The following is a 15,635-nucleotide window of genomic DNA, read 5'->3' on the forward strand; positions in this document are numbered from 1 at the left end:
ACATGCTTGTGTGTGTGTGTGTGTAAAGTCAGAGGACAACTTGTAGGAGCTAGTTCTCTCCTTTCACCATGTGGATATGGATACCAAACTCAGGTTGCCTAGATTGGTGACAAGTGGTTTTATCCGCTGGGCCATCTGGTCAATCCCCAGAATCCATGTTCCTTGTCCCATCTCACTACATAGTCAAAATTGAGCTTCTCTTTGTCTTGCTGGAGCTGTCTTCTTGGTTGAGGTCTTTGCTATCCAAAGTAAAAGGGGCAAGGACACGAGTACCTGTGTTGACACTGGCCACGGCTGTGGGGATACCAGGCACAGCAATTCAGCACCTAAAGCCTGAGTCCTTCATGGATTGCCAAGGTCAAACTCAGGAGGGAAAAAGCTATTCTCTAGACAGCATCTAGTCAGACACCTCCCTCTCTCACACACACAAACAATCCACAAAGGCAACAAGCTCCTTGTTCCACAGAAGCTGTGCACTTGGGTCCCAGGGGAAGGTAGCACTCACTTGCCTCCTGAGATGGTTTACGCTCTTTCAGATGTTTGCCGAGCAAGCATTTCTACACCTCTCTTGCTCCTAAACATGACAGCCTTCCCAGAGACCCCTGGCCACTAGGTATGAATTGACCACATTGCTTCTGATCTGGAGGAGGCAGTCACTGAGGAGTCGAGTACCATGATGGGACACAAGGCTACTCACCCGGCAGGGAGAGCATCAGGGGCCTGGGCAGTGGCAGGGAGCTGCTGTGTCCCCGAAGTGCTGGGCTCTTCTCCCTCTGCTGGTGTGGATGGACCAGGGAGAGATGTCGTGCTAGGGTTTGGGGACACGCTCAAGGCTGCAGCTGGTGGGGCTGTCACACCAACAACAGAAGGTTCTTCGGGATCACTGGCTGCAGTAGGCTCCTCATTCACTGAAATGCAGAAACCATACTTAATGAGAACTAGGAATAAGAATTTTGCTCTCTTTGACTAGGTTTTGCACACCATTCACTCACACTGCATCTATGACACCAGCCCTGCTCTCACTAGACAACTGTGAGTTTTACAAAACCAAGCCTCGCATGCTGGTCGCAGCCCTCAGAAGGTGGAGGCAGGAAGATGGTCTCAAGTTTGAAGCCACATAGTAAATTTTATGCCAATCAGGTCTGCTGGTAGCCGAAAGGGATGGGTGGGGACACGTTTATATTCTAGTTTAAGTGCACATTTGTGTTTCATAGTGTGGGAAAGACTCTGTACACACACTACAGAATAATCATAATCAGCAGACACACTGAGGAGTGTGTCCTGAGCTAACTTACCCGAGTGGGACTCGAGAGCTGGCTACACACTGGTGTGGGAGGACTGTCTGTATTCTGTCAATCATATTTTAATAAAACACTGATTGGCCAGGCAGGCAGTATAGGCAGGAAAGCCAGACAGGAAGTAGAGGTGGAGCAAAGAGACTGTGAGTATTCTAGGAAGCTCCTTCTGCCAGTTCTGCCCAGACCACCGGAGAGGAAAGATGTAAGCTGCCCTGATGAGAAAGGTACTGAGCCGTGTGGCTAACGTAGATAATGATAATGGATTAATATAAGTTACAAGGACTAATAAGAAGCCTGACCTAATGGGCCAATCAGTTTTATAGCTTATAGAGATCTCTGTGTGATTGATTTTCTTTGGAACTTGCCGGTTGTGGGGTACCTGGCGGGAACAGACACCCCAACAAGCCGGCCCTCATGTTACAACACACGAGATTTAATAACAAGAGAAAATAAGGAGACAACAAGAAGCTGTACCATGGATTTCACAGACAAGACTTCCCAGAAGGCTCCAGCATGACCTTGTTCCCACTCCCTAGGAGGTGTGTGTCAGGAGCTGGGAGGGAAGGCAGATTTTATGGGATAGTAATACTGTTTTTACAAGTTGTCAGATCTAAAAAGTATGGTTTAAACACTCAATTCCTGGGGCCAAGGAGATGGCTCAGTGGTCAAGAGTACTTGCTATTCCTGTAAGGGCCTGCATTAGGTTCGCAGTGTTCCTGTCAAGCATCTCTAGGGCATCCGCCACCTCTGGCCTCATATGCACATACCTACATGCAGATACACACACCTACACATAATTAAAAATAACAATTTTGAGGAAAAAAATTCGATTCCTGTATCTGCTCATCAGTGTTTTGGTGACAAGTGACACAAACTCTGGTATTGTGGTTACAGGGCTACACAGTAAACTCTAGGCCAGACAGCCAGGGCTATATAATAAGAACTTACTTCCAAAACCAAACAAACAAAAGAACAACAAAAGCATTACTATAGAAATTACATTAGGTTAGTGATGTCTTCCCAAAGGACATGAGAAAGTGAATTATGTGTGTGTGTGCATGTGAGTGGACGCCCATGTGCGCTTGCACCCCTGTGCACGTATGTGCAGATGCTGCAGCCGCACACCAGGTGTCTTCCTCTACCTCTCTCTGCCTTACTGTTTTGAGACTGGGTCTCTCACTGAACCAGAAGCTTGCATTTTGGTTAGGCTAGATCTAACCAACAAGCTTTCAGGATCCACCCGTCTCTGCTCCCCGATGCTGGAATTACAGGCACATGCAAGCTACGCCTGTACTTTTTATGAGTGCTGGGGATTCAAACTCAGGTCTCCTTGATTGAAGAGCAAGCAGTCTTACTCACTAAGCCACCTTCCCAGCCCCAGAAAATGGATCATAAGTAAATTAATTAAACATAACTTTATTAGGGTTTTCTAATATGCTGTGGTTACAGTGACATCAACACAAGAAAGAATAACAGGACAGGGTAACGAGGGAGGGTGCTGCTGTAAGTGAAGACAGCCAAAGCAAAATTACATCCTTTCCTTTAAAGTTGCCATCTGTCTGATAGACATGAACAACACACATAAAAAGGCAGAAACTTCCATAATGTTTTTTTTATTATTTTAATTTTATTTTTATGTGCTTGAGTGTTTTGTTCCCATGTATGTCTGTGCATGACACACATGCAGTGCCTGTTGCGACCAGAAGAGGATGTTGAATCCATCGGAACTGGAGTTACAGGCAGTTGTGAGCCACCCACAACCTGGGTGCTGGGAATCAGTTCCCAGTTCCTCTGCAAAAGCAGCCAGTGCTTTTAACTGTTGAGCCATCTCACCAGATCCCCATAGTGTTCTCTTAAAGCAATGGATCTCAACCTTCCTGATGCTGTGACCCTTTAATACAGTTCCTCATGTTGTGGTGACCCAACCATAAAACCATTTCACTGCTATTTCATAACTGTAATTTTCTACTGTTATGAATTACAATGTAAATATCTGATATGCAACCTCTGTGAAGGGATTATTCAATCCCAAAGGGTTGTGACCCACAGGTAGAGAACAGCTGTTTAAAAGATTCTTGATTCAAGGACAGAAGCAGGGATTAACAAGTACGGAAAAGTAAGAGAGACTCAGAACTAAGGACTTGTCTCCATGGCAACAACAAACAACAACAAGTGAACAAGGCAGCTCCTAACCTCCTTACCTCATTGTTAGTTTCTTCGGGTCTCTGATGACCACTATGTCTACAAGGACCCCAGGCACTCTAAATCCTCTGACTTGGAAGAGACAGCAAACGGTTTCAAAGAATTGCAATTCTTTGAAAATAGAGGAGCTATATGCAGAACTGTCTACACATTTAAATCAGAATTTCAATGCAAAACAGCTTAGTCATCATTTAGTTTCCTCTTTCTAATTTAGAAATTTGTTTTGTAGTTCTAGAAAAGCAGGTGAGCACCTGCTCCTTGATCTCCATGGAGATGCCATAGTTACAGTTTATTGTAAAGCAGATGTGGTTGAAGGAGACTCAGCTCAACTCCATCAGCTGCCCTCCATTGTCCATGAAAAAGCAATCAAATAGAAGTACCTGGTGCGTTTCCTTTTCCTTATTAATCTCCTGCCTCTGAGCCTGATACAAAAGCTACTATTTCCTCACTGTTTCTAGGCTATCCTTTTCTAACTGCCTGCATTTCTCCTAAATAGTATCAGGATCTGACCGAGACAGTCAGAAGACAATTTTTTTAAGAGATTTATTTTATGTGTATTAATGGTTTGCTACATGAACGTATGTGTACTACTTGCATGCTTGTGTCTGAGGATTTTACAAGAGGGCATCGGATTCCCTGGAACTGGAGATAGGGAAGGTTATGAGCTGCCATGTGAGTGCTAGGAATTGAGCCAGGGTCCTCTGGAAGAGCAGAAAGTGCTCTCAACTGCTGAGCCATCTTCCCAGTTCCAGATGACAAATTTAAATAAGAATAATAATCATTACTACTGAATATGGGATGGGGTGGGGTGTGTGCTAGACAAAACACAAAGTTCTTTAGGTTCTGTTCTTGAAGCTTCACACACAACCCCACCAGCTAGGCACCTCAACTGCCCCACTTTCTACTGAGGAATCAAGCATCCAGGAGACTGAATAACCTATTCAGTTATAATAATAATAACCTTATTATTATTCAATAAGACTATGAATAATAATAGTCATAAGAATCTAATTCACACTCTGCTATCTGCCTCCAAGACTTAAGTAACTCTCTCCACTTTTTTGCACATCCTTTAGTGGGAACAAAGATTACAAATAACCAGATACAGCTGGCTAACACTGGTAGTCAGCTGAAACCAAAATGTCTTCCCAGGATGTGACCAAGCTTGACTTTAACAAATGACTGTGACCCTGAGATGTGAATCTGCCTCTGATCGAGTCCCCTGGATTTTGTCCTATTTATTTATCTTGCAGTGCTGAGGATCAAAGCCAGAGCCTTGCACGGGCTAGGCCAGTGCACTGCCCCTGAGCTGGGCTGCATCCTTCCCCTGAGACTGCTGCTTTCTTCTCAGTGTTAATGCTATCTGGCAAAGAGGCTACATCAGATGCTTAATAACTAAATCTGTACCAAGAATGTTTCCCCAACATAAATGCAAAACTTTGCTTGTTTTCCATATTCTATCTGAGCTAAGATAGTACCTACAACAGATGGCAATCCTCTTTATGCAAATCTATAAACTTTATGTAATTCCAATCTTTAAAAAATCCCATCATGCCTTTTTAAGTCGTAGATAAATTCGCTGTAAAATTTATAAGGGAAACTAAATTTGCAAGAGCAGAGATGAAAGTCTAAAGAACAGTGCTGGTTTCTGTCCGGGATTTTCTCCAGCATTTCAGACTTATTAGAGAGCTACAGTAATATACTAAATTGTGAAAAGTCAGAGAATAAGTAAATTAACAAAGAGTTCAGAAACTGACAAATATTCAATAATTCATTGGAAGTAGCAAAATATCAATTCTAATACCCTTGGTGTGGTCTTCATTAAGTAAAGAGGAGCTGGCCCTCAACCACTCTGCCTCCCCAAGGTTCAGGCTGCGGGGGATGGAGCCTGTGGAAAAGCTTGGCTCTCCCTCTGCCAGTCTCCAGAATAACGAGCTGATGATCTTGCATCATCTGAAAATGACGTTTCATTTTCTTTAAAAATTTATTGAGGGGGTGGAGGTGGTGAGATGGCTCAGCCACTAAGAGTACACACTGCTCTTCCAGAGAACCTGACTTCAATTCCCAGCACCTCTGATGGCTCCCAACCACCTGTAACCTAACTCCAGGCAATCCAGTGGCTCTGGCCAGCTCCATCCCCTCTACTCTTCTACACACATCTACCCACACAGAATTACAAATAAAGCTTTTTAAAATGTTGTAGAAAAAACCCACAGAGGTATAAGATTCAAACATTTTAATTGACGTGTTATTGCCCATATTAGCTGGGTTTAGTGGAGGAGTATATAGGACAAAGCTCTTCACATTAGCATCAAGTTCTATGGAAAAACTCTAATATAATTAAATGAGAAATTGCTGAACAGTGTATATATACTGTTATCATTTGCGTGTGCATGAAAACATGTGTCTTTTTCCCCTCAGATAACACACATGCATACACTTGTACATTTAAAGAATGGTTCTAGGGGAGTCACAAGAAACACAATAGAGCTCTGCATGTCTCTCTCTCTCTCTCTCTCTCTCTCTCTCTCTCTCTCTCTCTCAGTTTTGACACAGGGTTTCTCTGTATAGCCTTGTTTGTACTGGAACTTTTCTGTAGACTAGGTTTGCTTTGAACTCAGAGATCTGCCTACCTCTGACTCACCATTGCTGGGACTAAAGGCTTGCACCACTACGCCAACTTAAAATTGTTAATAGGTGTATGTGTTTACATGTGAATGTAGGTGCCTACTGAGATCAGGAGTTTGCAGTTAGTCATGAGCTGAGTAATGTGGGTGCTAGGAACCAAATTCACATCCTTTGGAAGAAGAGCAAGTTTTCTTAATTAAATTTCCTCAGCCCCACGGAAATCAGGTTCTAGATAAAAATACTGTGATGACAATGGCATTGTGACTCTTCTTTAGCCCATAACCATGCTCTCAGTGTCTTGTGCTCCTCATAAGCCCTTGCGCTTACATTACATATTAAATCTATATCTATAGTATAATGCCTTTAAAGGGGCTGGAGATGGCCCAGCAGTTAACAGCACTTGCTGCTCTTGCACAGGACTCAGGTTTGGTCCCTAGAACCCACATGGCAGCTCAAAACCATCTACAACTGTAGAAGGAAGCAGCAGGCTGAGTTCCCACCCGGATCCCGGCTAGCTTACCTCCGAAATAATTACATGGAAACTATATTCTTTTAAACACTGCCTGGCCCGTTATCTCTAGCCTCTTATTGGCTAACTCTCACATCTTGACTAACCCATATCTAATAATCTGTATACCACCACGAGATCGTGGCTTACCGGGAGGATTCTAACCCATGTCCATCTTGGGCAGGAGAAGCATGGCATCTGCCTCACTTCTCTTCTTCCCAGCATTCTGTTCTGTCTACTCCGCCTATCTAAGCTGCTGTCCTATCAAAGGCCAAGGCAGTTTCTTTATTAACCCATGAAAGTAACACTGGTCTCAAGGGGTACCAGGCACCCAAGTGGGATATAAATATACATGTAGGCACAACACCCATATATATAAAATAAAAATAAAGCCTTCTGGAAAGAGAGGTGGCTGGATCTCTGAGTTCAAGCCCAAACCTGGTCTACACAGACCAGGCCATAGACTACATAGCAAGAACATCTCAGTAATGATAACAATAACAGTAACAATAGTTGTTATTATTATTGACTTTTAATAAACTCCAATTCTGCTTCATACTATTTATCCTGAAATTTCTTTTGTGTGGCAAAGCAAAGGATCCAGTTTTACCTCAGTGGAAGTCTGAAAATGACTCAGGCTGTCTCTGCTGTTGGTACAACCAACATTTCCTCTTTTTTGTTCTTTTCTCTTTCTTTTTTTTTTTCTTTTGAGACAGGGTCTCACATATCTTAGGCTAGCTTCAAACTCACTATGTAGCCAACACTAACCCTGACTATCTGAGCCTCCTGTCTTTACCTTTGGAGTGCTGGGACCACAGGCGCACCACTAAGTGTGTGTATGCAGTATGAGGTGCAAACCCAGAGCACGGGGCATGCTAGGTAAGCAAGCATTCTACGGCCTAAGTCACAGCCCCAGCAACACTTTCTTTTCTAGCCCCTACGTCCTTGCCTATCTCTGTCACACCAGCCCTGTTCCCCAGATGTTCTCCAAGCCACTACGGTTGGCTCTGCTGGTCACTGCTTGTAGAGATCCGGCAGTGTCTGTGGCCTCCGCTACGCAACACAGAGCTCTTGCAACAGCAGTTGGCACTTGATTGGGATGTATTTTCAACTTTCACTGAAAGATTAAAAGGCAGGGGTCTTGTCCTGACTTATAGTTTACACTGTTCAGCAAAACAATATTTAATAAATATTTATTTAACAAATAAACATTCACTAAATCTAATAATTTTAAAAGATATTAGAACTACAATTACCTGATAACTGTATAACATTACCATTTAAAAATAGGTCTTTAAATATATTTCAGAGTGAACTATTATTTAGCTTTGGTTTGCTTACTGTCTGAGATGGAGTAGTGCCTATGTATCTCAAGCTGACCTTGAACTATGATCCTCTTGCCTCAAACTCCTGAGTTACTACTTTAGAAGGAATCTTTATATAGAAAAGTTGAAAAAATGGTGGTCCTTTACCCAACATCCCCTAGTGCTATTTCTTAATATAACCATGGCACATTTGACAAAACTAAAAAAAGGATCTGTACAATACTATTAACCAAACTCTAGACTTTGTTCTAGAATCCAATCCAGGATCCCTCACTGCCTTTAGCAAGCACACTTTTATTAGCTCATGTGCAATTCCAACAGCCCACGCGGAAAATGCCATCCCACTTCAAAGACACGCAAGCTCCACGACCGCTGGAGTGCTGTGCAATCAGCGAGCTGCAGAACTGACACTCAAATCCAGGGTATCATGAGGTGGAAATAATGGGGAAGAAGGAAATGAAGAGGGTCTGGATGTTGTCCCAGATGGAAAGAAAAGTGGAGGACCAAGGGCAGGCGGGTAGGGGAGGGACCAAGGCAGTTGAACAGCCACTGGTTTCTGTAACTATGAGTGTTTCACAAGGCTCTTCTGTGATGGTGGTTAAACACTTCAACTTTATGAATCACATCCATTCAGGAACAGGAAACCTTTTAGCCAAGAAAAAGATCAGGAATTGGACATTCTTTTTCTTAATCCCAGGCAAGCCTGCCTAGCAACTGGCACACTCCAAATTCAGAAAGAAAAAAGGGAGGGGCAAGGAAGGTAAAGAGAGAGAGATAGAGATTTTATCTCAAAACAAAAGGGCAGCTGAGGAAGGCACTCAACAGTGACCTCTGGCTTATACAGAAAGGTGCATGAGTATGCACACACACACACACACACACACGTATATACCCATACGTAAACACATAAAATCATAATACACACGCAAAGATTTTTTGTTTTAAAATAAGAGCTGGAGAGGACCTGAGTTTGGCTCCCAGCACTCACATCAGACACCTCTGGCACATACCCACACACAGACACAAGATAAAAAATAATAAAGATAGATATGGGTGGTGGCACAGGCCTTTAATTCCAGCACTTGGCAGATGGAGGCAAGTGGATCTCTATGAGTTTGAGGTCAGCCTGATCTACATATCAAGTTCCAGGCTAGTCAGAATTTCATAATAATAATACCGTCTCTCTAAAACAAAACAACAACAATAAATCAAGTTATATAATAATAAAGGGGAAAAGGTGAACAAACCATACCTCCATGCCTGGTTAGTGGTAAGATTAAAGTCTTATTCAGCTTAAGTAGACAACGTAACTCCCACTTCTAGCATGCCTCTAAAAATTGAAAGTCTAAAATTTGTTTTTGAAAAATTTATGAACTTTCAAAGAGGAAAAAGTAACAAGGCAGAGCTAGCCCTTTCAGAATTAAAGATATGCTATGCCAGGGCTGGAGAGATGGCTTAGGGGTTAAGAATACTGGCACCTCTTCCAGAGGACCCGGGTTCAATTCCCAGTAACCAGACAGCTCACAACCATCTGTAACTCCAGTCCCAGGGCATCTGACTCCCTGTAAGAAAGTGTCAGACAGTTACATGGTAACAAACTCATGTAGGCAAAGCACATACACACATGAAATAAAGAATTTAAAAATATTATCCCAATATTCAAAATAAGTGGGACTTACTCAAAACAAGAAAAAATCCTCACAGTATAAAAGACAGTAGGAAGTGCTCTGCTCTGAGGAAAAGCCACAGTGGAAGCTGCCTGACCAACACAGTGAGGACAGGGCTCCAGTACAGAAGAAATTACTCTAGGGCTGGGTAGCTCAGTGATACCGTGTGTACACAACAAGCCTAAGGCCAGGAGTTCAATCCCCAACACCAAAACAGCAAAATAAAATTTAAAAAAAATATAGCAAGAATAAACCATGAGGTAGAACTTACCCTTGAAAGCATAAAAACCAGAACAGTATTTACAACTTTGTGAGATCTTTATCAGCCTTGACCATATCAGCAATCCTCTTAAAAGGAAACTGATCTCATTTTTAAAAATTCATAACCATTGACCCAAGAATTACACTAAAAAAACCTCCCGTGTATATAGGATCAGCTATTCATGGCCCCGTGGGATAGCCAGAGCCCAGGAATTCAAGGCCAGTGTACTCAACACAGCTAGAACTGCTTCTTAAAAAAGAAAAAAAAGTTTCTAGGTTTCCTCAGAACAAAGCTGTCTGCAAAGAGGGACACGTGCCAGCGGAGGTGGTGCAGACTGTAGTGCAGAGGCAGAAGGAGTTCAAGGCCAGCCTGGTGACCATAGTCTTTCAAGCTAGCTACTCTTGTCTCCAAAACAAAAGATAGAGGACTACATCAGAGTTAAGGAAGATGATGGATGGCTATTAACTACACTAGAATTTATTATTTTAATTTAATTTTTTGAGATAGGGTCTCATAGTCCCAGCTTCCCTTGAGTTCAGTTTATCTGGGGATAGGGATTGAACCCAGAGCTCAGGCAAGCGAGGCAAGCACTCTACCAATTGTAGATAAGCTCTATTCCCACCATGAAAACCACTTTTAAGAAGTAAACAATGGGGCTGGAGAGAGAGAATAGCTCAGTAGTTAGGAGTTCTGGGGTTTCCCTAATGTCTTTCACATGCATAAATACAATCCACAGCCAATAGGAGCCTGTTAAATTAATCCTACTGTCTGTGAAAACTCCAACAGGAGGCACAGCTAGCTACTCTTTCAGAGGACCAGAGCTCAGTTCCCAGCATCCTCAGCAGGCTCACCAATAACTAACTCTGGGTCCAGGGGACCTGACACTTTTTCTGGCCTGCTTGGGAACTCCCACACATGTGTGTGTATGGGCATACAGAAAAGTGCACATGCCATTAATAAAAATAATCTTCTAAAAAGTAAACAAGAAGACCACACAGATAAATGAAAACATGGATTTAAAAAATAATGAAACAAAAACAAATATCTAGGCCTCATAATTAAATTATCCCTACAGATACAAGCTATGTGCTAGGTGCCACGCCTCATACTCTGTATATATTTTATCAGGCTTATTCCTTATAGCAACATGCAAGATACACACTTGCCCTAATTTTACAAATGAGGAAACAAAGTCCCAGCAAGTAAGTCACTGAGTCTTAAACATATACTATGTACAGGGAGCCTCGGTCCCACCACAGCCTGTATAACCACTGAGCATGGAAATCACATTAAAGGGAGCTGCAACAGATGAAAATTTTTGGTGAAGTTTTCAATAAAAAAAGTCAGACAGTAAATCCCTGTGCACACAGTCAATGATGTGCTATGCCATCAGTCTACTTCTCAGCACCAGCACTTTCAAAACTTAGAAACATGGCATTGATAGAGACAGGCTTCCAGTTACTCTCATTTTACAAAAATGGGTATTACACAGTTGTGACAATGTGAAAAAGAGAGCTGAGACTGGGCTCTGGCTTTGCCCTAATGTCTTCTATAAGCATAAGTGCGGTACACAGGCAATAGGGAGCTGTTAAATTAATCTTGCGTGCCTGTGAAAGCAACAGCAGGAGACACAACTCCTACAGTGCCATCCTGGAAGTGGTCCTCACAGGCCTAACATGAAGGGATGGAGACATCCTCATTCACACCCTACACTGCCAACAGGTGTGTGGTGGGGGGCTCTGTCTGCCACCCTTTAACAGTTCTAGCTCTGTTTTCGCATAGTCCAGGCTGCCTGTAAAGTCAAGAAGAAATGTCATCGTTGGAAAAAGGCAGAGGCAGAGGCCAAGGCCTTTGTGTTTTAGTAGGCAGGAGTTGCCCTTTGAAGCTGGGTTTTAGGAATAGTTTGGGCATTCAGACGCACGACCATAAAACATGCCCAAGGTTGTCTAGACTTAGACACATGTGGCTTTTAAAAGACATGGCTGGAACCTACCTCACAAACTAGAACACAATGTTCTAGAGATAAAAACCAGAAGCAAAGGTACCTAAAACTAAATATAAAGCAAATAAAAGCCTGCTGATATCCCAGAAGAGCTGAAGTTAAACACTCATATTGCTCTTGCAGAGGACCTGGGTTCAATTCCCAGCAGCTACACCAGGAAGTTTACAATCACCTGTAACTCCACCTCTGGGGGGATCTGATGCCTCTAAGCTTTGTGGGCGCCTGCGTTCATGAATATACTCACACAAAGGATATACCCACAGAAGGATAAAGTGACTGGTGTCCAGTCACTGCATCAGCAGACTGCCTCATGTGTCACCTAGAGAGTGTATAAAAGGATTTCAGGGTGACATGGCCTGTGCCCAGCAGGGCTACTGCGAGCTTCTCTACAAACAAAGGTTTTCTAAGAAGAGCATGTCTGCCGCTGCTCAGAGAGCTGCACACGGCTCTGTGGAACAGCCCACAGTCACTTGCTAGCCATCCCTTCGTGCAGATGGGAAGGATGTGGTAGCTGGACCCTGAGCACTGGGTAGGGTGACACAGCATCTGCTGGGACTTCACACCTGCAGTGACCTCATCCAAGAGCTTACAGGAAGCTGCTTAACTCATTTCTTTCAGGCATGTCCCCAGCTCCAGGAAGTCAAGTCGTGCCCCAGGCTTGCGACTTTACCCTACCATTCCTGTACACAGTGAGATAACCAGGCAACATTCGCCACAGAGGGGCTCTGAAGCCCCACATGCTGCTTCCAGAGAACTGAAATCCACGGCAGAGCAACTCAACTAGAGTGCTACTCAGTCTGTCACACACAGGCCAATAACACTGTCACAACAACAAACCATGCTGCTGTCTTCACGTCACACCTCTGCAGTCCCAAACAGGCATCTATAAAGGGCATTTCTGTGTCATTCTCAATTGGAATTACTCTCTCCTAGCTACAGTCTATGGAAGCAAACATCCACATCTCTTCAAGGCTCCAAACGAAAACAAATGAACAAATGACCTGTTGTCACGAAACATTTGACAGTCCTCAGGAACTTCAGAAAATGAATGTCTGCCTGACACTGTCTCAGTTAGACAGAAATAGGATGAAAATGATGATTTCCTTTGTAGCAGGCTTTCCCTTCCTGAGTACGGGAAAACAATCAAATGCCGAAAAGTTCCTGGGTGTGGATAGGACCAAGTGTCTCTTCTCTTATGGTGTCGATGTTGGAATGGTGACAGCAGTACCTGGTGGGGACTTAATACTTGTCAGCATCTCAACCCCTCGGAATGCTGTCATCTTCTCCCACTCAGCTCTTAGGGCAAACCCAGTCTTTTCTCCTAGGTGACAAACTCCCTAAGTAGGAATTTTTTTTCTTCAGATATGTCAGGTATAAATAAGATACCTAAGGCTGAGTGTAGTAGCCCTCTCCTTTGATGCTAGCACTTGGGGGAGTGGTAGGCATATCCCTATGAGTCTGAGGCTAGTCTGGTCTACACCAGTGATACAAAATGAGACCCTGTCTCAAAAAACAACACAGCAGGACATGGTTCAGTGGTTAAGTGTTCTTAGAGAAGATTTGGGTTCAGATCTCAGCACCCACAGTGAGTGTTTCATTACTGCTGTAACTTCAGTTTTAGGGAATATGTCACCCCCTTCAGGTCTCCAAGAGCACCTGTATGCATGTGGTGCACATATAAACCCTCAGTCATATATACACATAAAAACTAAACTAAATAAATCTTTTTAAAATTCACATAAAACCCAATGCTGATAAGAAAGTAATAAAAAGCACACTTTTAAAAAAATTCTCCACAAAGTAATATATTGTTTTTCATTTTTATTTTCTGAAACAGAATCTCATGTATTCCAGGCTGACCTTGAACTTGTCATGTAGCCAAAAATAACTTTTAACTTCTGATCCTTCTACCTCTCTCTACCTCTCAAGGACTGGGATCCTAAACATGCATACTTAAGCCAGTTTTATAACGTGCTGAAGACTGAACCCAGTTCTGCCTCATGCACGCTAGATAGATATTCTACCAACTGAGCTATATTCCCAGGCCCAAAGGAGTTCTTTTGGCATGCATAGGAATAGGGAGAATCACCCAGGCTGTCCAGAAGAAGCCAGAGGTCAAAGCAGATGGGTTAGTGGGATAAGTAATGGGTTCAGTTCACACACTCCACTATATTCTGGCACAGCCCTGAGTGCACACAGGACAGGCAAGGACCTCCTTCTCAGTCCAGGCTAATGTTGGGTGTCATCACTCACCTGTGCCATTGGCTAAGCCACTGTTGCTGGGGTTCTTCACGGGTTGACGGTGCCGGTTCCTAGCACCAGGGCTTTGGTCACTTGTTGCTGTTCTGGCTGTGCCACCTGAATGTCTGTGCGTTCTGGGGGTTGAGAGTAGAAAGCAGACGGACATAAGTCACTGTGAAAAAGACAGACACTTTCCCGCTCTCACTGTTTATTAGGAACGAGTCCTGTAGTCACTCCAGCTTTGCACTCAACGGCAGCTGGCGCTGAGCGGAGACCCAGGGAAGCTTCCTTCTTGGTAAAAGCCCAAAGGCAGTTTTGTGCAAACTTTTCCACTTGAAGTAAACAAATCTGGAGCAAATCACCCCACATCTGAAATAACTGGCAAAATATCCTGGGACCATCACATTATTTTTATTGGGCTTAAATGTTAGAAATAAACAAGAATCTCTGGACAGACAGCAGATGATCTATTTCTCCCATTAGGTAAAAGGAGCCTCCACACTTATGCAAATCAATTTTCTCTATAGCTGGAAGGATAATTAAGCAGCATGAGCCAGTGCATATGATGGGACATCACACCTAGAGATAAGGGCTCATCAGCTCTTCAAGCAAGTGAAAACCAACACAGAATGTGATGTGGGATTCCTCTCTGTATACTGGGAATACGTTTTATTCCCATTGGTTAATAAAGAAGTTGCTTTGACCTATGACAGGGCAGAATAAAGCCAGGTGGAAAATCCAAACAGAGATATAGAGAGAGAGTAGGCAGAGTCAGGGAGATGCCATGTAGCTGCCCAAAAAGAAAGACTCCAGAAACTTACCAGTAGGCCACAGCCTTGTGGTGATATACAGATTAATAGGAAGGGCTAATTTAAGATAAAAGAGCTAGCTAGAAAGACACCTAAGTTGTTGGTCAAACAGTGCTGTAATTAATATAGTTTCTGTGTAATTAGTCAGGTCTGGGTGGTCAGGAAATGAATGAGCAGCCACAAAAACGGAGAAATACAGTTGAAGAAGCAGTCTGACATTTTCTCAGAGCACAAAGCAGTGATGAAAAATGTGTTTTCAAGTTTCTTTTGTAATGTTTCTCCACTCCACTCGGTGAAAACGCCTAAGCCTCCCTGCCTTTGACTCGGCTCTTTCACTAACAGACATTGGTAGGCCCGCAGTCAATATTTAATTTACAATGACTAGATGGTTTAAATGTCATCAAAAGTCAAGCCTGGTTCTTCCCAGGCAAGGAGCCAAAGGCTGAGAGAACAACTTAGACTACAGGGATGGGGCAAAACGACCAGCAACAAGAGAACTGAGCACAGTGACCCAGAGGAAACACCACCGTGAGCCGAGAATTACTTTAATGCGCCATCACACTTAGCGTGGCCACTCTGAGAGCAGCTCTGTGACCTCCATTTACAGGTATGTAAACCAACAACAGAAGTTCTACAGAGTGCATTCTCACGCAGCCCCCTCCTCCGTGGCTAGAGGACATGGTGGAATGGGTG

At 43.3% G+C, this 15,635-nt stretch overlaps 1 protein-coding gene across 1 annotated transcript in view; it reads right to left on the reverse strand.

Moving 5' to 3' along the window:
* The window catches only part of Wwp2 (WW domain containing E3 ubiquitin protein ligase 2), a 126,468-nt gene that overhangs the window by 42,136 nt on the left and 68,697 nt on the right, over window positions 1-15,635 (reverse strand). Inside the window, 2 exon segments of the mRNA XM_085681764.2 lie at window positions 698-908; window positions 14,146-14,267. Of these exon segments, the coding sequence (XP_085537890.1) occupies window positions 698-908; window positions 14,146-14,267 (333 nt within the window).

This window comes from Myodes glareolus, chromosome 22 (assembly GCF_982192425.1).
Source record: "Myodes glareolus chromosome 22, mMyoGla1.1, whole genome shotgun sequence".
Classification (NCBI taxonomy): Eukaryota; Metazoa; Chordata; class Mammalia; order Rodentia; family Cricetidae; genus Myodes; species Myodes glareolus.